Raw genomic sequence first — 21,043 nt, 5'->3', positions numbered from 1 at the left:
ATCTTCTCTAATGTTTTCTCAGGGATTTGTCACTAGCTAGCTTTTTGGTTTTCCTTTGACCTTTTCAATAGACATGTCATAATTTGCTTTGAAAAAAAAACTAGGTGAAAACTAGATCTGGCCAAGTTTTAACTGATGACATTGAACAATGTGGATTCAGTTCCTTCTGATTGCTGTCTCACTCAGTCACAAGAACTGGACTTCTCCTCCCTCTGTTACCCATAGGTATGAAATGGGTACATGTGCTCAAAGGATGAACATTTTCTTGAAAATGTGTACTGTCAGGTCTAGGGTAAGACTCCCAGCAAGTCTTAAATCATGCAGGCTGCTGATGAGATACAGCAGAACCAAATTCCTGCAGCAAACTTCATTAGGTTGCTCCTCACTTTTTTGGTTGCTTTCTTCAGTGATTCCAGGGTGTATGAAAGACAAAGACTTTCTGTTATCAGGCTTTTCTTTATAATAGAAAGTATTGCTTCATGGATGTACTAAGATATAGAGGTTTGTTTAAGAACAAAACAGTGGGCTGAAAGTGGATGCAGATGCTACAGATAGCTTAAATGTTCAGAACTTCATTTTGCTGTGCTTCAGTCCTAAGTTAGCTAAATTAAAGAATTAAATAATTGAAATAAGTACTGGCTCAGTACTCTTTCAGCTTGATCAAACATTTTAATGCAGCTCCTAAATGATGCTAATAGAACATTAAATTCATTTTTCATTGTAGTAAATCTTTTAATGAAAGTGATTTTTTATTTTGGGAGAATTAATGATGCAATCATCAAAAGAAGCCTTTGGACTTGCTATTAACCATGCAATGCAAGTTTGGTTTTGGGGTTCATGGGACTACTGACTTTGTAACCAGAGAAGCCAACTGCACATCATGAAAGGCTGTGAATTGAAAATTGCTTAGATGGCCCAGTTAGAGAAGGGAAAATATGAACCTTTTTTTCTTTCCTAAACAAAAATGTTAATCACTTTCAGAAGCATGGACTCACCACCAGTTGTCTTCTGGCCCTTTTCATAACATTCTTTCACATTAGAGCAAATAGAGCAGCATTTTATCCTGTCTCTGGGACAGCCTTGCAAACAGCAGAAGTGTCAGCACAAGAGGCTGAGGAGGGAAGGACATCAGCAGCTTGTGGTCACTGATGTGCCCAGAGATGCTCAGAACCAGGACATGGTCACTGCTGGGGCAGCAGCCACTGACTGGGCTTAGCGATGGTTTCTTGAGTATATTTTGGTATATTTTGTTATTTTCAAGTACACCTGATAAATCGCACATAAAATCACAGGCTTGTGAGTCAGAGACTCGCTCCAAATGAGCTGTTAGTGCTGTTGTGTTTCTGGCATTGTCTTTAGAGGAGTGACTTTGTCACCTTGCAGTGCCAGGGAGCCATTTTAGCAGCAGGATTTGAAGGTGAACATCCAAGAGCTCAGGCACGAGGGAGCACTGGAGTGTGTGCAGTGCAGGTAGAACTCAGCTGCCCCTTCTGAGGCAGTGGGGAAGGATGTTCACCCAGCTGTGCTGTAGTAAATGCTGCTGCTCTGTGGGACATTTGTTTCCTTGTTGGTTCTCCACTGATCCTACACTTCCTTGGTCATTGTTGCTGTCTTAACGGTGCTTTTTCTTCACAGACTTTGTAGTTAATTTTAGTGTCTGCTGGAAAAGAAAAGGATGGGGAGCTGGTTTCCCAAGTGCTAATCAGCCTTAAATTAAATTTTAAAAAGCTATCTTATGGCCATTTAATATTTTGCAATAACTGCAAGGGGTCAAAGCACTTAATACCTCCATATTGTTAAGGAAACTTTTCATTTTCCAACTTCAATTGTATGTAGCATCTTATTCATAATAAAAAGAAGAGCCAGTTAACATCTAGTGTATATCTTAAAATTGCTTTCTGAAACATGTAAATTGTTTCAATGTAACTATTTGTAGAAAATTAAATAACAGATGTCAAGCAATGTACTATCAAAGTGTACTTTGGAATTTAGTGTCCCAAAAAATGTGTTCTACCTTTATATGTAATTTCTTTATCAAATCCAGTCTATCTGAAATGCCAGTATCAATTTCCCCCTTGTAATTCATGAGTTGGTTTTGAAAGAATGCTCACTTGTGTGCTCAGCACAACATTAAAAGAACAAAACAAAAACTGGGCATTCTGGTAGTGTCCAGCTGGCAGGCTGGGTAATTGGCCTGTAAACAAGTTGTATTAATCTCTGAGAAGTGATTTGCAGCAATAGCAAATTACCTCTGCGCTCAGGATAGGAGCAGATTTCATTAGGGCTGGATCACATAAAAGCAGACTTTGGAATTGCATTTGGAAATCCAAATGAAGAGGGAATAATTTTTGTGGCCATCTTACTGCCCTTCATTGGTGTAAACCAACTGTGTTGTCAGTTGGAAAGGAATTGTGCCTCCTCCTATTTTTCCCTGCTTTTCCAGGTTACATTTTTCAGCACAAAGGTCTCATCCTTTCTGTGAAGTTCTGCAGACCTCATCATGGTATTGGGGAGTATCTTCTGTAGAGAAGTTCATTTGGAATTAACACTGAACAGTAGACATTGCTTCTCTAATTTGTATCCACAGTTAAATTTTGTGTGTTCGTGTTTTCCCTTAGAACTTTTTTCTAAACTATTTTTTAAAAGATGAGGAAAGAAGTCCTAACCCAGTCCTAGAAAATGTCATTGGAAAGCCAATATCAAATCTATTTGCAGGGTTTCCTGTGCATCACTGTTAGTGATGTAGTTGCACAGTTTGACAACAGAGGGAAGAATTGCACAGCAGCAACAGTCAGTCTCAGAAAGCAGTTCCCCACTGCTTTTTAGGTAGAGGCAGCTGGTTAGTTTTATTTTGAGTACTTTTATTTCCCTTGTACTCTTACTTTGAAAAAGCCTGTGGTTTTTTTCTTTCAATTTTCCAGTCTTGGAAGTAGATGAATTTCTCTACCTTCATTGTATTTCAAATATATATTTGTGTTCCCCAATTAAAAATGGTTATTCCTGCTAAGAGCTTAAAATATATTTGATTTTTTTTCCTCTAAACCTTTTCAGATACAAAATGAGGGTTTGAAAGAATTTTTTTTTGTTAGGCAATGTCTTGTGTTTAATATTAAGCATCAGAAAAGATCACTTTGTTTAATTAGGAGTATATCATCTCCATCAGCCTGCAAGCAGCCAACTTGAACTCCTTAATGAGTTAACTGATGTGTGCTGTGAAATAAATTAAAAAATAGCCCATTTCAATAAGCTCAGTAATTAAATAGACTTTTGTGGTGGCATTCCTCCTTCTAAGTAGCTGGGATCCGTCCTGTAAGAACTTGGTTTAGTTCTTGGTTACCGGGAATTACAGAATCCATTCCTTGTTTTATTTTGAAGTGTTATGGAAACATGTCCCTGAAAATCTTCTTTGGGTTCATTTTGCCATGTGAAGGGATGAGATGCAAAGTCAGATGAGAGCTTTGTTCACACAACACTGACAATAAATTGTTTCTTAATTCAAGGTATGCACTTACTGTGATTTCATGAATCTGATTCTTGTTCAAGGTGGTTTCTTTGATCTGGTAGAGCTCTAGCTGGGGCTTGTAGCGGATAATGCTGCAAAATAACAATGATCTTGAAAACCCAAACTGCTTTTTATAGCCTGAATTATCCTTGGGGGAGTTTTGGGGAAGGATGTCCCCTTTCATAAGGTTCCTGCCTGCTCAGTTTTCCAGGGGTTGAGGTCTCTGGCAGCACAGCCTTGTGGTGCATCAGCCACTTGTCCCAGTTTTGGATCCTCAGTGAACAAGAGTGTTGTATTCTGTCATAGAAATTTAATCCTAATGTGTAGTAATAATAGAATGTGTGCTATAAAGGTGTGTCTTGCAGGGATGGCTGTTTTCTCATTTTTTACCTTGGCCCCTTTTGGAGCCAGGGAATAGGAAATAGGTATTGATTTGCCTCAGCCCCTGCCCTGAACTGTGGCAGTCCTGGGAATAAATTCTAGGGGTTCCCACTTTTTAAAGCTGGTCTATATTAAGCTCAGTTTTTATTAGACTATTGCCTCACAAGTACATGATATAAAACCCTGCCTTTGATTTAATATTTATCATTAATTAGGGAGGTGACTTGCTCCTCTATTTACAGACTTCATCAGTGCAAGCTGCTCGTTAACTTATCATTCACTTAATATTCCTCATGTCAGTGATAAGCTAATGTTCAGATCACAGATGTATTATGTTGCCTCCATATGGTGCTTTGTCTAATGAATTAATTAACTATTTTGGAAAAAAAAATCCTTGTGGAGATTTTTTCCTCTTGGTGAAAAGTCACCCTAGAAATGATGGAAGGATTTTCCATTGGTGTTTGTGGTTGAGCATATTAGTTAAAAACTTTGCAGTTGTTTTGCTAAGTTCTCATTTTAATTTTCTTTGCACTTGAGAAAAGTTTGCGTTAAAGTTGACATTTGGCAGGTTTTGAAGAGTTGTGTGAGTCAAATGGCCAGTCTACATCTCTGTTCCAGTAGCTGTATCTTTGCCACTTTGGGTGTGCAGTCCTTTAGCTGCTTTGAGAAGCTGGTTGGTTTTCTTTTCCAAATTGTTAACAATTAGTTTAATAGTGCAGTATCTGTTTCAAATGCTTGCACAGTAAACATTTGCTCATGCAAATAGAGTAGGTATGAATGTTTGGGGATTTGGCACTGTAGATATGTGGAATCACAGAAACTTCAATGCTTCCTTTGGAAGGACAAAAATAGAGGATCTAAAATCAGACCCAGTATTGCAGCCAGTGTTCACACATTGCTTGTCAGTAGCCTGTGAGTTTTGGCTTGCTCAATATAATGTTAAAATAATTTCTTGACAAAGAAACTTCTTACTACTTTATCATTTGACACAGAAAATATATCTGTGTTTTTCTATTAAAAAAAGGTCTTCATCTTTGATGAAGTGTGAATGTTTGAAACTTGAAAGTAACATTAAAGATGAAAATCTAAGATGCTTTTGCATTAATTCCTGAGGATTATAAATGTACAGTCTGCTTCATTCTGACAAAGTATCAATTATAAATCAAGTCTGTCAGAGTCTTTATACCTCCATGTACCCCACAGTACCCACCTGTACCAGCTGTGGGAAGCTGCTGACGCTGGTGGTGTCATCTTTACAGCTGTGAGCAGCTCTAAAAGGGACCCCTGTGGCACAGCTCTTAATATTAAATATCAGACTCTCTAATTAGCCATTCACACAGAAGCTGCTCATCTGCATGTAAACAGCCACAACAAAAGTAACTTGGAGTAGATGCTTGGGTTTGGCTTAAAGAGATTAAATTATTTCTTGTTATGTTTAGAATATATTAAAAATCATTGTGGACCTGCACAAACAAAAGAAATATTTACTGTCAAGGTAAAAATGAAGTCAAATAATGTAACTCTGCAGACTTGTAGCACGTTGAGTATTGCATGAGTGAGGTGTTATCAGTACCAAACACGTCTCACGCTATCAGCACCGGCCATCCTTTGTGCATGTCCATGCAAGGTGCCAGGGCGAGCGCAGCAGCGCCATTTCCCCGAGGAGCTGTTCCTTTAAAGCTCTGTCCCTCTCACCTGAGCCAGAGCAGCACGGAACTGTAACGGGATTATGATCATGTGAGGGAAAAGAGACAGGGCTGGAGGGAAGGGAGCGGCAGCGGTGAAAGCACATCCTGCCCCAGCCGTCACTCACGGCCGCCTTAAAAAAATCCAAATCCCCAGGGATTGTGGCTGTGCGTTGATATTTAGGAAAGCAAGATTGTTCTGAGTCACAACTTGCTTACCCTGCTGTGTGTGGTGCTGCTGGGCTGCCATGCTGCTGCTTTACACCTTTCTGGTTTCTTCCCTAGAATCCATCTACCGCCGGGGAGCCCGAAGATGGAGGAAGCTGTACCGAGTGAATGGGCATTTGTTTCAAGCCAAACGTTTTAACAGAGTGAGTACTGTTGCATGAAACGTTGGGGTTTGCGCGTGTTCTGTGCTCATTGTTTGCCTCAGTCTGTGCTTTTTCTGTGTTGGAGTGTTGGAAAGAAAGGAAAAGCAGGATGCTTGTTGATGTGACATTTCGGGCTTTGCGGTGTTATTCGAGTCATAACGAGCAGGCAAAACTTGGCAGTGTTTGAATTTGAGTTAATACAGGATTGGTGGAAATTATTTATTTTTAAAGTCTAAAATACTGTGTTTGTGACTGTTTAAGCTGATACATCCTTGGAGCAGCTTCTCCTCTCTCCTCTCCTGTGATTTTGGTTGCTTGTTAGCAAAATCTTTTACCTTCAGAACACTTTGCCATCCGTAAAAGTTACAGCTGCTGATGTGAGCTTTAACTGTTTAGTATCTGGGGTACTACACAATCTACGAATTCTAAAAATATTTTTTATTGAGCTAAAATACAACTGCATTGGAGAGCCTGATTGAATCCACATAAGCAAGTGAATGTGGCTTTAAGGCTGAGACACCTCCCTCACTTATCCCATTATGCCTAAGTATTGCAGCATATATATAAATGTACTTGGGGGAATTCCACACAAAACTGAGCACACTCAGGAGAGTTAACTCTTTCATTCAGCGGGGACATTTTTTCCAAAAATTGAAGTAGGAGTTTTTTCTAAAATTTCCTACCCCAAAAATGCACTGAAAGAAGGAAAAGCCCCTTAAAACTCAGCATTTTATCACTAAATATGTTAAAAATACCATATATATGAATTATCACATTAATTTGTATAACCTAATACAGGAATAAAGTATTTTAATTCATAGTATGAAAGTATACTTTTTATTTGCTACATAATAACAGCATATTCCCTTTGAAACACTACAAATGCATACTGCCACATTAATAATCCATAATGTTACAGATAATGATATTTTATTTGCAAGGAGGTAAATAGTGAATATATACAGAGATTTTTGATACCTCATTAGGATGCCCACATTAGGATATCACAATCATAAACAAGACTGCTTTTATACCTGCAAACAAATGACATCATACAGAGCCAGAACACAAATCACATCCAACTGAAGTTAGTAAGCAGGTTGACATAAACTGTAAAATGTGACATTAAAATGGATAAATTAATGAGAAATTATGGTCATTACTGAATTCAATATCAAATTTTAGTGTTGGTGGAATTTTTAAGACTGGAGTATTGCCTTAAGAATCCATTCCTGTTTCAAAGTAATCTTTTGCAACTTTTTCAGGTCATACAGATAAATTAACACATGCAAAAATTTAAACTTTAATCTTGTTGAACATAACATAAAGGTCAACTCTCTGATATGGCTTTGACTGCATGTGAGAGGTATGAAAGGGTTACCTGAATTTCTGATGGAATTTGGGACCTGCCCCTACTTCCAGGGCCTGACAGGTTTTATTTAGTCTTAATACTACTGCTGCAAAACCTATAAAAGGATACTGAAGGAAGTCTGGTGGGCCAGGAATTTTGGAAGAGGTGGCAATAGATGTCCCAGGCTTCTTTTCATCAGGCGGTTTTTGGGTTGTTTTTCTTTCCTCTGAGCAGTGCAGTTTGGGTTCCTCCTGATGGAGGAGGACTGGCTGCACAGATGAGGGGGATGGAATTAAGTCTTGTTTTCTACAGCTACCAAAATACAACAAGAGCTATATAAAAATGCTTATTTGAAGAAATGCTCCATTCTTTGATCATTAGTTTTTGACTATTCTAGCACTACTAGCAGGGATTTTCAGGAGCTGAAGAGTTTTGGGCAGGTGTGTGCGTGACTGGTGTGAGCATCTGCTGACCGCAGTGTAAGGGGCAGTGCCTGGGAGGAGCAGGCTGGCACTGGGGCTTTGGGACACAGCTTTGGGAGGTCTGTCTGAGCTGGGCTGGGAGCAGCAGGGCTCCTGTGCAGCTGCGGGGTGATGGGCAATGCCTCAGCCTGCTACAGGAATGACTGGAGAGCATTGGCAACCAGGGGATAACGAGTGAGTTTTGTGTTGGCAGTGTGAGGAGGGATCGCTGGGCCTGGGTGACTCCCTGGTGTGCAAGGATCTCGGATTGTTGTTTGGCCATAGCAACATCCACTTGAACAATGATTTAAAAACCTCTCCTGCTAAAGTCAGCAGCAGGATGTCTGGCTTCTTCATTTACCCTCATTTTGATTTAACTCACATGCTCTTTTCTTACATATGTAAAAACATCATAGGTTTATGATGCTCAGTGCAACACAGAGGCTTGATATTGGACATGATTAATAGGTTTTAATTATGCAAAGGTTCTACCACTGTTAAAATGTATAGGTGTAGATGTATAACAAACACTTTTTATACATTGTCTGCTTAACATTTTGTGCCAGTGCTCTCCAACACAGTCAGTTCGGGTGCTTCTTATACATAATTGTGTAGTACAAGCTTCTGGCAGTTTTGTTTGGGTGACCTCTGTCAAAACCTGAGATTATAAATAGACTTGTTCTCTAAAAATGATTGGCTAATGTCACACTGTAATGTGTTCCATATGCTTGAGGTATTTGTTTTCCTAACATTCATTTAAAAAGAACTGCATTTAGCTGAATTCTGGGTGTGAAGTGTAACCTTCAGCTATTATTGTAATTCTGGACATTCTAAAATTATTACTGAACATCTGTTAGGTGACTGGGATGGGCTCTTGCTGCTAGAGAACTGCTCACTTCCAGCAGGGATTGATCCTGGCATTAATGATGTGCATTGTGGCTTGCAGAGAGCGTACTGTGGCCAGTGCAGTGAAAGGATATGGGGGCTCGCAAGGCAAGGCTACAAGTGTATCAACTGCAAGCTGTTGGTCCATAAACGTTGTCACATCCTTGTCCCACTGACCTGCAAAAGGCATATGGTGAGTGTGTGTTCTGGCCAGGGCTGAGGGGTGCCACTCTGGCCTGTGCTGCTGTTGATAGATGTGTCCTGAGTAATGAAATGTGGGCATGGCTGTGGATTTGTAACACCTGGGAGTATTTGGGTTTCAGTTTCTGTGGAGGACAAGCCTTTGGACTGTGAGCAGAAAGAAAGCTTGTGATGTGACTTCAGTGTGCTCAAGCTTGAATTTGACTTCTCCATTAGACACTGACAACCTCAGAAGTTATTCCTTTTAGCCTCTGGGAATGTTTTAAGAACTAAGGCACTGATATAATTTCTGCCCAGCTCTTTTTGGAAAGGCGTATTGCTTTCCTGTTCCTGCCACCTCAGTTTCTCCAGTACTGTTTCTCTTCCTCTCCATGGCCCTCAGTCCATTGCCAATGCTGGTGTCTTTCCTAGGCTTTAAACATCAAAATACTTAAACATCTGTGTATCTGAATTTTAGCCCTTTCCTGTATTCATCTCCAGTATTTCACTGGTGGTTGTATCATGGTTTTTGTGACTTAAAACTTAAACCAATATTTTTCTTTGCTGGTATTGTATGTGACTTGCCTTGACATTACCAGTTCTTTGCCAGTTACTTTCTTCATGCTGCTGTACTTCCTGGAATAGTCCTACTTGTCTGGGGGATGAGCCCAAGGTCCAAATGCAATATAAAATATTTGTTATTGTGGTCTTCGCTAATTTATGCATAATGAGCAACAATTCATGTTTTTATTAAGCAGGAAAGGAATATGCCAGTGCTCTAAATGGAGTGTGTAACATAACGCTGAAGCATTTACTTGGTTGTAGTTCCATGTGAAACACTCAAAGGTCTTTAGGTAGAATAAAAATTTTAACTTTGCTCTAAAATACACCACTCTTATTTCTGGAAGACAGCCAAGCATCGGTTGTAGCTGCAGAGAATGGCTGATGTAGCATTGGGGTTTTGGTAGGCTGGTTTTACCATGCATTACAAGATGTTAATATTTGGACGTGTAGTCTCCAGAACCCAGTTTTCATTGTGGAAGAGGTGAGGATGTCATGGAGTTTCAGGCTGGGCACTCCCAGGGGCTGCATGCCCAGTGGGGTTTGTCTGTGTGACCTGTGTGTTTGGCAGGATTCGGTCATGCCTTCCCAGGAACCTCGCTTAGATGACAAAAACGATGAGGCTGATCTCCCTTCAGAAGACACTGATGGAAGTGAGTGCTTTGTTACTTTAGAACCCCTCTTGCCCTCATTTTTAACTCTTCCTGTTTACAAAAGTGGAAAAATATGGTCAACTGTCCAGTAATATTTAAAGCAAACTGGCCCTGAGCTACTAAATATCTTTCTGTTTATTGATTTTTAAAAGTGTTTCAATGAAGGCCTTTATAACCATACTACTTTGATTTCTTTTCCAGTTCCCTACATTCCTTCAAACCGGAAACATGACACCATTAAAGATGACTCTGAGGTATGTTCTTAAAATATTTTTAGTTTGTATTTATGTACTTCAAATCACAGAATGAACTAGGTTGGAAAAGACCTTTGAGATCATCAAGTCCAGCCTAATCATTCAACTTTTTATAAAATAGCTGAATATTTGTTCAGGGCTTTCTGCTGCCCTTTTCAAAAGTCTGGGATTTTTTTTCTGAACATTGATAATTTTTTAAAGCATTTTTATTGGACTTTTTTCCGATTTCTTCTGTGTTAAGCTGTTGTCATTCCACTCACGATCCAAGATACCTTTTAACATTTTTGTTTTCTCACTTCCATTTGTTGAAAGAACAGTGATTTAGCAGAGGGTTTGACTCTTATTGTCCTTACAGCAAATGGTGGCTTTGCCATTGCCTTGTCTGCTGTCCCTAATGGATGCTCACCCTTTGCCACCCTCAGGCTATTGGTGTGGAACTTGGTTCAGTCTGGTAATCCATTAACTACCCAGCTCTGAGAGGGTTCATATAAATAATACCTAAGCATTTATACACGGCTCTCGTGGAAACACAAGTAGAATAACATACACTTAAACTCTTTTTCAGGTCTTTTGTAGAAGATCTGACTCAATCTCTGCACATCAACAATGTTATTCCTTTAGAGCAGTCTGAAAAATCTGAATATGCTTCAATTCTAAAAGGCTTAAAGACATTTCTTTTAAGAATGCTTCTGGCATGTTTAAAATAAATAGGATGCACTCTGCAGAACACTGGTAGTTGTTCTCCTCTGAGCAAAGCTGCACCTTTCTGCTTTGCCTCCACTACAATGCTTGTCACTACCATTCCTTTCACACTTGAGTAGCTCCTGTTCCTGGGTGACTGCCTTATTTTCAGTCATGTAGCTACAGATTTTTATCTCACATTCAGAAATGGAAGGGCAAAAATTAAAAGCACATCAAAGAATTTTAATCACTTGCTTTGGCTGTGGTCAGTGCTCATGTTTGTGTTGAAATTTGGTAGGTGCTGTTTGCTCAACTGCCCTGAATGACACTGCTCTGATTGTCCCACCTTGCCTTTGAGCTGTACTGAAATGATTTAAGGTATCCTACAGAAAGGAGTTGGTGTTCTGGGATCTTTGTCTGGAATCTTTAAGCTTAGAGCAATCTCTTCTAATAGCAGTCAATCCTAGATCAAGATTCTTTATATAAACACTTTCCACAGTTCTGCAGAATGCTGATCTGTCTGCAAGTACAGTAGTGTGAGGTCAGATAAAAATAGGCCACAGAAGTGTGTCAAAGCCTTGGGTATATTGGTAAAGCCTGAAAGTCCAAGTACCTGCTGCATTCATCTCGTTCAGCTGCTCCATCTTCAGTCACATGTTTTCACATCTAATTCCAGCAAACAGCCAAGATGATAAAATTTCTCTTTTTTAAATAATGAATTTCAAAATAACCTTCTTAATAGTGCAATATTTCCTGCAAATTCTCAGACTTGAGAAATTGAGATCTGCTTCTGTGTATCCTCAGGAACCTGTTAGAAATCTTAATTTTCATTAAAATTGTAGTGAACTGAACAGAGGCAGTTGTTGCCTAAACTGAAACCAAGACAGGTATATTCATTAGCAAATTAGTGATTCCTTATTAATCTTATTTTCAGATAGCCTTTATTATTTTGTGCTGTATCTATCAGAATATGAACAATGCTCCTCACTTTGTACAAAGGATACAATGTACATGGCTTGAGGCTCAGGAATTTGGATAAAGCCCATTTTTCAAGGCACTGCCTTCTGCTTTCTAGCAGGGAATATGAAAATGCTTAGTTGGATGAACTACTGCCTTGAAAAAACCAGTAACTTTTAGTTAGAGCAGACCCAATGGAAACCAAACATTTCTAAACAAATGTGTTCCAATCAGCATCCAACCCTGGGTGCCAGTGCCAAGCAAAGTCAGCAAATTCTGTCCAGTGCTTAAAGATCTCTCTGCTTTAATAGTTACTTGCTATGGAAATGTCTTCAGTTTCTAGCATCTGTTTCTTTTTATACAGGATCTCAAACCAGTCATTGATGGAATGGATGGAATTAAGATTTCTCAGGGGCTTGGACTCCAGGACTTTGATTTAATCCGAGTCATCGGCCGGGGAAGTTATGCCAAAGTTCTTCTAGTTCGGTTAAAAAAGAATGATCAGATCTATGCTATGAAAGTAGTGAAAAAAGAACTGGTCCATGATGATGAGGTAAAAGTCCGTGTTAATTGCATTCTTTTACATACTATAAAAACTTACTATGCTTTAACATAAACCATTCAACTAAGCAAGAAGCTCATGTTTCAGACAACTTCTTTGGCAGAGTTCTTCTGACTTTTGAGCTCGTTTGTCATCAACTCTGCATGAAGTACCAGGATGAATTCTGACAGAAATGTCCCTTATTTTAGTAACAACTAACAATTGCTAATAGTCCTGGTAGAAATCATGCATTAAACATTCCAACCTGGATGTGCTAATCTGTAAGTGATGAGATAAATGGGTTGGAATTTGTGCACTTAATTTTGAAAGAAAGCAAATGTGTTTTCCAAGGCAAAAGCATTGTCTGTGTGTCAGAAAAGGAGCTGAAACTTTGTCCTTACACTCATGCTGGCAGAGCCTATGTGCAAGTGATTCAGTATTCTGAAATATTTCTTCCACGAGTTCAAAAATCATGCTACTGCCATTTGAGACCCCTGTGTTTTGGTCTGCCACAGAAATCTGCTGCATTTCTCCAGTATTTTCAAAATCCTTTAGATTTTTTTTTGAAATATAAGATCTCAAATGCATTTTTGGGGGAAAATTGAAAATTAAATAGGGAAAGGTTTTGGGTTTTTTTAAATCTTTTTCCTATAATACACTTTTTTGAAAGTAGGATGTTTGTGCAAAAAACATCAAAACACTATTTTAAGTGCTCTTTGTGTTGGTAGTTTCAATCAGTTGCTCTGTCATCTGTCATTATCCCAGAGGCTGGGCTTAGTTCTCCTAAAATCCTTTGGCTCTCTCATTTATTTGATGTTTCCTTTTTATGAACCAAGATGAGGCTGTTGTGTGCTTTATTTACTGTTTTCCTTTTTAACATGTGTTTTTCCAGGAAGGTGGGAGCCACAGCCAAGTCCTGCTTAATGAGTTGTGCAGCTGTTTGAGAAGCAGAGGTAGATGAGAAAAGGCTTTCTGGAATTGTGGCTCTCATAATTACATAGAAGATAGAGCTAATTGGTTTTTCTTTTCTCTAAGATAGGCTGTATAATGAAATTCAGGGAACTGATAGGAAATTCACTGAATTCTGTGAGTGCATGAGGTATTGCAAGTAATGGAAATTTCACCTTAGAAGTGTTTCACAAAGAAAGAAAATCAATTTCATAGCAAGTACCAGCATGTTTAAATTAGCTGGTGCTTTCCAGGGGATGGCTGCTAGTGGAGAGAAGTGAGATGGAGGGAAATCAAATACCTGGGCTTCTGTTCAGTTTTGTTAAGTGGAGCACTGGTATAATCCTAATGCCAAGTACACTAATGAAGAGTTAATTTAAAGACTCTCAAAGAGAAGCTCATTTAGTTAAACCAAGAAGTAGTGGACATACTTAGTGCTTTATTCAGAATTGGATTTTTGGCTCTGGATTTTGGTCTGGACTCAGGTTTACCCCTCTGAGGTGATGTATCTTCACAAGGGTCCACACACAAAACCTGACAGGTTTATTTAATTGGATGGTGACAGTTTTTGGCTTCCTCTGAGACTTCAGTGTCATCATCCATCCCTGTCAGGAAGGTCTCGTTTCAGTCTCTCTATTTATTATCTGCAGATTGGTTGGGAAGCTGGGAGTATCTGTGGTAAATGGAGAATTTTTAGAACAATGATAATTCTGGTATATTGGCAGGGTCCTGAGTGTTTGCAGGGTGGCACATGATCAGTGCATTGCATGAAGGGTGAATATCTGCTGCTAAACCCAGCTGTCTGTGATGTTTAAATTGTGTGTGGTTATATGAAATAGAGCTTAAATGCTTTGTTAGCACAGCTCTTTTTGCAGCACTGTGCCAGTATCATGCAAACTGTGGTAGGTTTTTATGATGTGGTTTTGCACTGGGTATTCAGGACTTCTCCCTGTTGAAGGATTAAAGGTATCTGTGATGCTTTTAATGATTTTGGCTGGACCAACTAAGCAGGTTTTGGTAGTTTCAATGAGCTAAATTTGAATTTCAGACAAGGAGATGAAGTTCAGTTCACTTGAACCTTTTAAAAGCTGGAGATTCACATTGCTTGTGTTACTGGCATGAGCTGCTTCAGCAGCTTTGGGCTCATTTATCTAAGAACTGAATTTATTTCCATGCAGCAGTGTGAGCAGCTTATCAAATATTGCAGATGTATGTTATTAACAGTGGTTTAGATTTTGTGCGGGCTTTCCTTAAATGGTTAAATAACTTCTGAATATATAACTGAATGACAACGTTTTATAGTGTCCTCCAGATTTTAAGGGGTCCTTGCCTTTCTGAAGAGCAATGTAACAATGCCAGTGTGTGTAAGGCAGGACTGTGATGTTCACAGGTGTTTTTCTGGGAATACCCACAGTGGTTATCCAGCAGGAGTTCTGATTGTTCAATTACTCTGTTTCAGGATATTGATTGGGTACAGACAGAGAAACATGTGTTTGAACAGGCATCCAGTAACCCATTCCTAGTTGGTTTACATTCATGCTTTCAAACAACAAGTCGGTAAGAAAGATCTGAAATTCTTTTTTTTTTCTTGAGAATCTTGATCATTGTACTAAACTGCTTCCCCTAAAGCAAATGTAACCACTGCCATGACACAGCCAGGAATTTTTGGAAGGAAGCATCAGCATTGTCAGGGATTCAGTGCTGCAGCAAAGTCAGTTCTAGGGGGTAGCTCAGGCAGGGGTGTGGAGAAGAGTGTGGTGTTCTGGGTCAGAGCTGAAGGGAGAGGAGGAGCTGACCTGCCTTCCTGAGCACAGCCCTGTGAAATGGGGAACACAGAGCTTCCCAGCAGTTCACAGCAGCTTCTGCTGAGGAGGCCAGATCAGTTCTCAGCAGTCCACTGTTCCTGAAGAGCCTGAGAGCTGGGCTGCCGGTAATAACCTTTTAATAATAATGAAAACCCCTACCTGCATCGTGGTATTGTTACCTAGGAGGTTTCAAAGCCTTTAGCACATATCAAAGCAACGTGTGATTTTGAGAAAGTGCTTATTTAACTCTTAACTTAGAAATACTAATTCCTTGTCCCTGTGTGCACAATCCAAACTGGATTATTGGCTGCTTATTTTGCAATTGGAATATGAAGAAAACAAGAACTTTCATGTCCCTGCCTGAGTATGTTACTGGGGAATTGGGATGTGGTTTGGGATATTTTTTGTTTTCACAGGCACCTGTTTGCTCTTACACTTTTATAATGCCTCATGCCATACATGTCATAATCAGAAAATTGTCATTCTGTCCAGCTTACTTGCAGTGTAGAGTGAAAAGTCTTAAAGTTTTCATGGATTATCCAGTCATTTATCCTTCAGAATAATCACCTGTTTGTTGCAATGTGTATTGTCAAGTTTTAAAATACAAAGCCATGCACTGTACCTTTTCTTCAGTCCCCAAAATTTCACCTCCCTAATGGTTAGAGCCAGAGGAAATCTTCCTAGCAGGGAAAACAGAGATGAAGGAGGTAAAGGAGCTGTATCAATGTTCTGAAGGTACATGGACCAAGGAGTGTTTGGAAGCAGGGAGAAAGAAATCAAGAATTATCCCCAGAGGTCACTTAGTGAGGATTTGACCAAAACAAACTCATCAGAAAAAATAAACAAACAAACCTTTAGACAACTGAGAAACTGTTGGGAAAGGCTCTTAAGCTAAACCAACATTCCCAAACACCTTCTCTCCAAACTCAAAGTAGAATTGCACACCTGATATAAAAATTCAAGTGGTCAGGCAGGGTGAGGTATTGAGAAGGAGCATTCTTGTAACTACTGAGACCCAGAAAAAGGCTGAGTCAGCAGCAGGATCCTGTGCATTCCTCTTTGGCAGCTACACTGAGAGCTGAGGAGCAGAAATAGGAAAAAAATACCCATACTGAACATAATCAAAGCTTTCTGTATTCCTGGTGCATCTTTTTGAGTCCTGCTTTTCCAGCCCAGCTGCTTCTTGCAGTGAAACTCTAGTTTTCTGTTGGTAACATCAGCCATTTGCCATGGATATAACCATAATGTCATGAACTCACAATTTGATTATAGCTGTAATGTTATAAAGTCATAATTATGACCTCATTTACATCAAGCAGGAAAAGCACAAAACTGTTTCCAAGTGAATAAATTCATCAACATCAGATTGTGTTAAGTGGCCCAAAGAAAATGAGTTCTAATAGAAAAGGTTGTGACAGGGGTACTAATGGGAGGAAGGTTGCAAAAAATGTTCTTCCTCTTGAATAGAGTTTTAAATAAGTTTGTAACACAAATGTGTACCCAAATGTGAGGCTAATTGATGCTGTATGTAGCTGTTCATCAGCTATAGCTGTTCATTAGCTGTTCATCAGCTGTTTCAGATACTGATGATGCTTTTTCCATTATTGTAATAAAATATATGCCCTGGACTTGCCCAGAATTGCCAGATAAGTGTCTTCCAAGGATGCCAACAAGCTGAAACCTCCATCCTGTGAAACTGGTGGTGTTTCAGTAAATCCTTCTAAACCCAGCAAGGCTTGTGAGACTCTTGAACATGACTTGACAAGGAACTTGGAATTGCAAGTTCTGAATGGTGATGAAACATTGGGGATTCTAAATAGGATAGGAAAGCTGGAAGCAAAAAACATCAGGAGTGCTGTAATAAACATTGTTATGTGTTTTGTTTACCGCTTATTTAATTTCAGTTTAGCATTTATCTTGTGGGGAGGCCACTCAGAGTCCTGCCAGCTGGATTTTGTCCAATAGATTTTTCTGGTTTAAGTTTTAACACTTTTTAAGTGTTTCAAATGAAGAATCCTTTTTCCAAAGAACAATAAAATCACCAGCTAGAGTGATCTGAGGGACTGGAGCATGTGTTCTCCTAAAGGAGAGCTTTCCAGTGTGTGGATGTGTGGAAAGGAGCTTTCAGCTCATGGAAAATGAGGTGTACAAGGAAATGCTGCTCCCTGGGCCAGCCCAACCTTCCCCAGCAGCTCTGTTCCTATCCTGAGTTCTCTCTGACCTTGGCAGCATTGCCTGGATCATATTTTCCAAAGGTTGAAAGCTCTCCTGCAGACTGTAACAGAAATCCTTCTATCTGCCCAATTCCACCTGGATCTCTGTCCCCTGCTGACTTCTCCCTAGTGTGGAGCAGCCTGGTTCAAACACTCATTCTGCAGAGGAAAAAATGAGCCCAGAGCTTCCATCTGGTGCCTGTGTTGTGTACAGTGTCACACTTGTTTAATTCATATAATTCTATATGAATATAGTTATTAATTATAACTAATTAATACAGATAAAGGTGGCAGCATTTCAATAAAGGGAGTGTTCCAACAAAATATACATCAAATAAGTGCTCTTTTTCTTCCCACTTAAGTAGCTTTGTAACTCTAAGAAATCTGGAAGTCTGAATCAAGAGTGGAACTGAAAATGGCTCAGATGGGAAGAACAGAAACAGCTTTTCTGGAGAGTTTCCTTGGAGTGCATGAATTGTGTTGTGTCATTTCAGATTGTTCCTTGTCATAGAGTATGTGAATGGGGGAGACCTCATGTTCCATATGCAACGGCAGAGGAAACTTCCTGAGGAACATGCCAGGTATTTCCTGACACAGGGCACCTGTTTGCCTCTCTTCTGGTGCTTTATGGACTTGGATTCTTAAGTTTAGAATGTCCTGCCTGGGAAGAAATGTAAATTTTCTTTTTTTGAAGGATATGAATATTTTTAGAGAGCAAGCAGTTCATCAGTAGTAGCAGTTATTCCAACGTACTCCTTTTTATTGCTTCATATTTAGGTGAGGCCTCTTTGATCTGTTGATGGAACATGTAATATTCTACCTAATTTGCTCTGATGTTGAAATAATACAGTGTTGGTGGGAGAAGATTGAAAATTCAGTTTGCATGGCCCTGCACTACACAAAGTTTCACTGTCACTCTGAATAAGAGGAAAATAAAGATCTTCCATCTTGCTATGTAGAATTTTCAGAAAAAAAAATCTGTGGAATAAAGAATAAATATTTTCCTAATAAGTAGAATAAAAAAAAAAAATCTCATTTTTATTTAGGGAATGGTCTTATAGTGGTCAGTGTCCTTATCAATAAATACAGCTTGGGTTTTTTATGCTATTGATACATAAAGGTTGGCTGTAAAATGATGTTTTAAGAACAGATATTTAAAGTGCTCCAACTTTTGTACCATCTTAATGCTAACATGAACTTTCTCCTTCCTAATTTCAGGTTTTATGCTGCTGAAATTTGTATTGCTCTAAACTTCCTACATGAAAGAGGCATCATCTACAGAGATTTAAAACTGGACAATGTTCTCTTAGATGCAGAGGGTCATATCAAATTAACAGATTATGGCATGTGCAAGGTAGGATTTTCCTGACCTTTCTTCTGTCACTCTTAGAGAACACTAAGAAAATTCATCTTTATATTAACACTGGTGTTACTGAGCCCAGAATTTGGTTGTGGAATTGGAAGTTTATTCTGAAAAAACTTAACTCTTGGCTAGAACCACATTTGGAACTGAATTGTAATAGAGGTTTTTTTTTTTCCCCCTGACATCTATTTGAAAAGGACTTCCAAACTGTTTAACTGGTTTTTAAATGTATCTATAATTAGTAAGCAAAATATTGTTACACACGGGTTGTAACTCAGTTTTAATCAACTTTGCTGAAGAGGAGCTGTGGAGTCCTAGGCCATTTTGAGCACCATGAGTCTTTATTTTATGAAAGGAAGCTCTTTAAACTCCCTGAGTAACTTGGGCTTTAAGTCTAATTAAAGGAAATACCCAGAAAAGGAGGTCAGGTTTTAATTTATGAAATGATTTCTGCATGTAGGAAGGTTTGGGCCCAGGTGACACTACAAGCACTTTCTGTGGGACACCAAATTACATTGCACCAGAGATCCTCAGAGGAGAAGAATATGGTAAGTCATGACTAAACAAGCTATACTTACAATAAATATAGCTACAGCTTGGTTAAAATGCAATTAATTTTTTGACTTACACATTTCTGTGTTAATATATAATAAAAATTGAGTGCTTGTTGTAGAATTTAATTTTTTTTCCTGCAATAAAGGGTATTTTTCTTTTCCTATCGCTCATTTCAGCTTCTTTTAAATCATACTTGGCCGGAAAAATATTTATTAAATGATACTATAGGAAAAGATTTCAACTGCAGCCTTGCTGCCTGCAGACCCCTCTGAGTTCCCCTGCATTTGTCATCCCAGCAGAGGAAATTCCCCCAGCGCTGGTGTAAATCATGTCAGGGATTTCAGTGTGTCCTGGGGTGACTTTATGATGCTCGTATCCCCATTTGCCTGTTTAGCCCAGAAATCAGTTTAATGGGAATTTTGTGATGCCCATTTGCCTGTTTAGCCCAGAAATCAGTTTAATGGGCATTTTATGATGCCCATTTGCCTGTTTAGCCCAGAAATCAGTTTAATGGGAATTTTGTGATGCCCATTTGTCTGTTTAGCCCAGAAATCAGTTTTCCACTTTTCTCCAAGGAAATGTTTTCCTGAGCTGCTTGAGGGAGGGGCTGCTTGAATCTGCTTTCTAGAGGAACCCCTTTGGAGGGTGTCTCCCAGATCTGCCCTAAACCAGGCCACCAAAAATGCCCTAAAACCAGGCCATCGGTCTTGAATTGTGTGAGAGAGGAGATAAATCCCAGGGAGTGCTGGCTGAGACAGCTCTGTGTGCCCCTTGCAGGGTTCAGTGTGGACTGGTGGGCTCTGGGCGTGCTGATGTTCGAGATGATGGCGGGGAGGTCCCCGTTCGACATCATCACTGACAATCCAGACATGAACACTGAAGATTACCTCTTCCAAGGTACAGCTCTGGGGTTTGGGTTGCTTTTGGGGGGATACAATCCAAATGGGCAGTTTGCACGGCAGAGCTGGGGTTTCCTTTCCCGGTGTTACCCCACAATGCTGCCAACTCCATAACAGGCAAAACTTCTCCAAAGCAGTTCCTGCAGTTCTGTAACAGAATCTATCATGTTCTCCTCGAAGGGCCTGATATAAAATCAATTGCTGTTTAAAATCACACTTTTCCATATACTGAGGGCTGAAAGTTTTATTTTCTGTTTACACAACAAATAATAAAAGGTGATGAAGGTAACATGTCCCTGAGGAAATCTTGCCATGTCAATAGAACAATGCCTTGAGTTCCTGTAGCTCCTTTTGTTTGCATTATTTAAAAAAATTACTTTATCTTCCATTTTCTAACTGGTACCATACTGAAATAATTAGTGTTTGTATTGAATTCATGGTCAATGTCACAAACCAAAACCCAATATTGCTGTTTTTAAACCTGTCACAGTTATTCTGGAGAAGCCAATCCGGATTCCAAGGTTTCTTTCTGTCAAGGCTTCCCATGTGTTAAAAGGATTTTTAAACAAGGTAAATAACATTCTCTTATTTTTAGCATCTGAAAGCTGGAAGTCAGAGCTTCCTGTTGAAAGTGATACAGTTAAGAAGTTAATCTGCTTACTATTTAGAAATCTGTAAAACCTTGGTATCCTCTATGTTAAAAATCCCACTTAGACTCAAAATTACTGAGGGAATACCACAGCATAGGCTTTTGATGTTCAACTAGGTGAAGGCTTTTAAAAAATAGCTATCTTTGT

At 39.3% G+C, this 21,043-nt stretch overlaps 1 protein-coding gene across 3 annotated transcripts in view; it reads left to right on the top strand.

The window, feature by feature from the left end:
- The window catches only part of PRKCZ (protein kinase C zeta), a 41,803-nt gene that overhangs the window by 13,944 nt on the left and 6,816 nt on the right, over positions 1-21,043 (top strand). For all 3 annotated transcript variants that reach the window (XM_068171560.1, XM_068171558.1, XM_068171557.1), the window contains 11 exons: positions 5,854-5,939; positions 8,698-8,829; positions 9,949-10,030; positions 10,232-10,284; positions 12,287-12,475; positions 14,871-14,968; positions 17,924-18,010; positions 18,648-18,783; positions 19,253-19,340; positions 20,125-20,244; positions 20,737-20,816. In XM_068171560.1, coding sequence (XP_068027661.1) covers positions 5,854-5,939; positions 8,698-8,829; positions 9,949-10,030; positions 10,232-10,284; positions 12,287-12,475; positions 14,871-14,968; positions 17,924-18,010; positions 18,648-18,783; positions 19,253-19,340; positions 20,125-20,244; positions 20,737-20,816 — 1,151 coding nt within the window. The remainder of the gene's footprint in view (positions 1-5,853; positions 5,940-8,697; positions 8,830-9,948; positions 10,031-10,231; positions 10,285-12,286; positions 12,476-14,870; positions 14,969-17,923; positions 18,011-18,647; positions 18,784-19,252; positions 19,341-20,124; positions 20,245-20,736; positions 20,817-21,043) is intronic.

The sequence above is a fragment of the Anomalospiza imberbis genome, chromosome 23 (assembly GCF_031753505.1).
Source record: "Anomalospiza imberbis isolate Cuckoo-Finch-1a 21T00152 chromosome 23, ASM3175350v1, whole genome shotgun sequence".
Lineage (NCBI taxonomy): Eukaryota > Metazoa > Chordata > Aves > Passeriformes > Viduidae > Anomalospiza > Anomalospiza imberbis.
The sequence above is the reverse complement of the archived record's forward strand: the minus strand, read 5'-3'. Positions and strand labels throughout refer to the sequence as shown.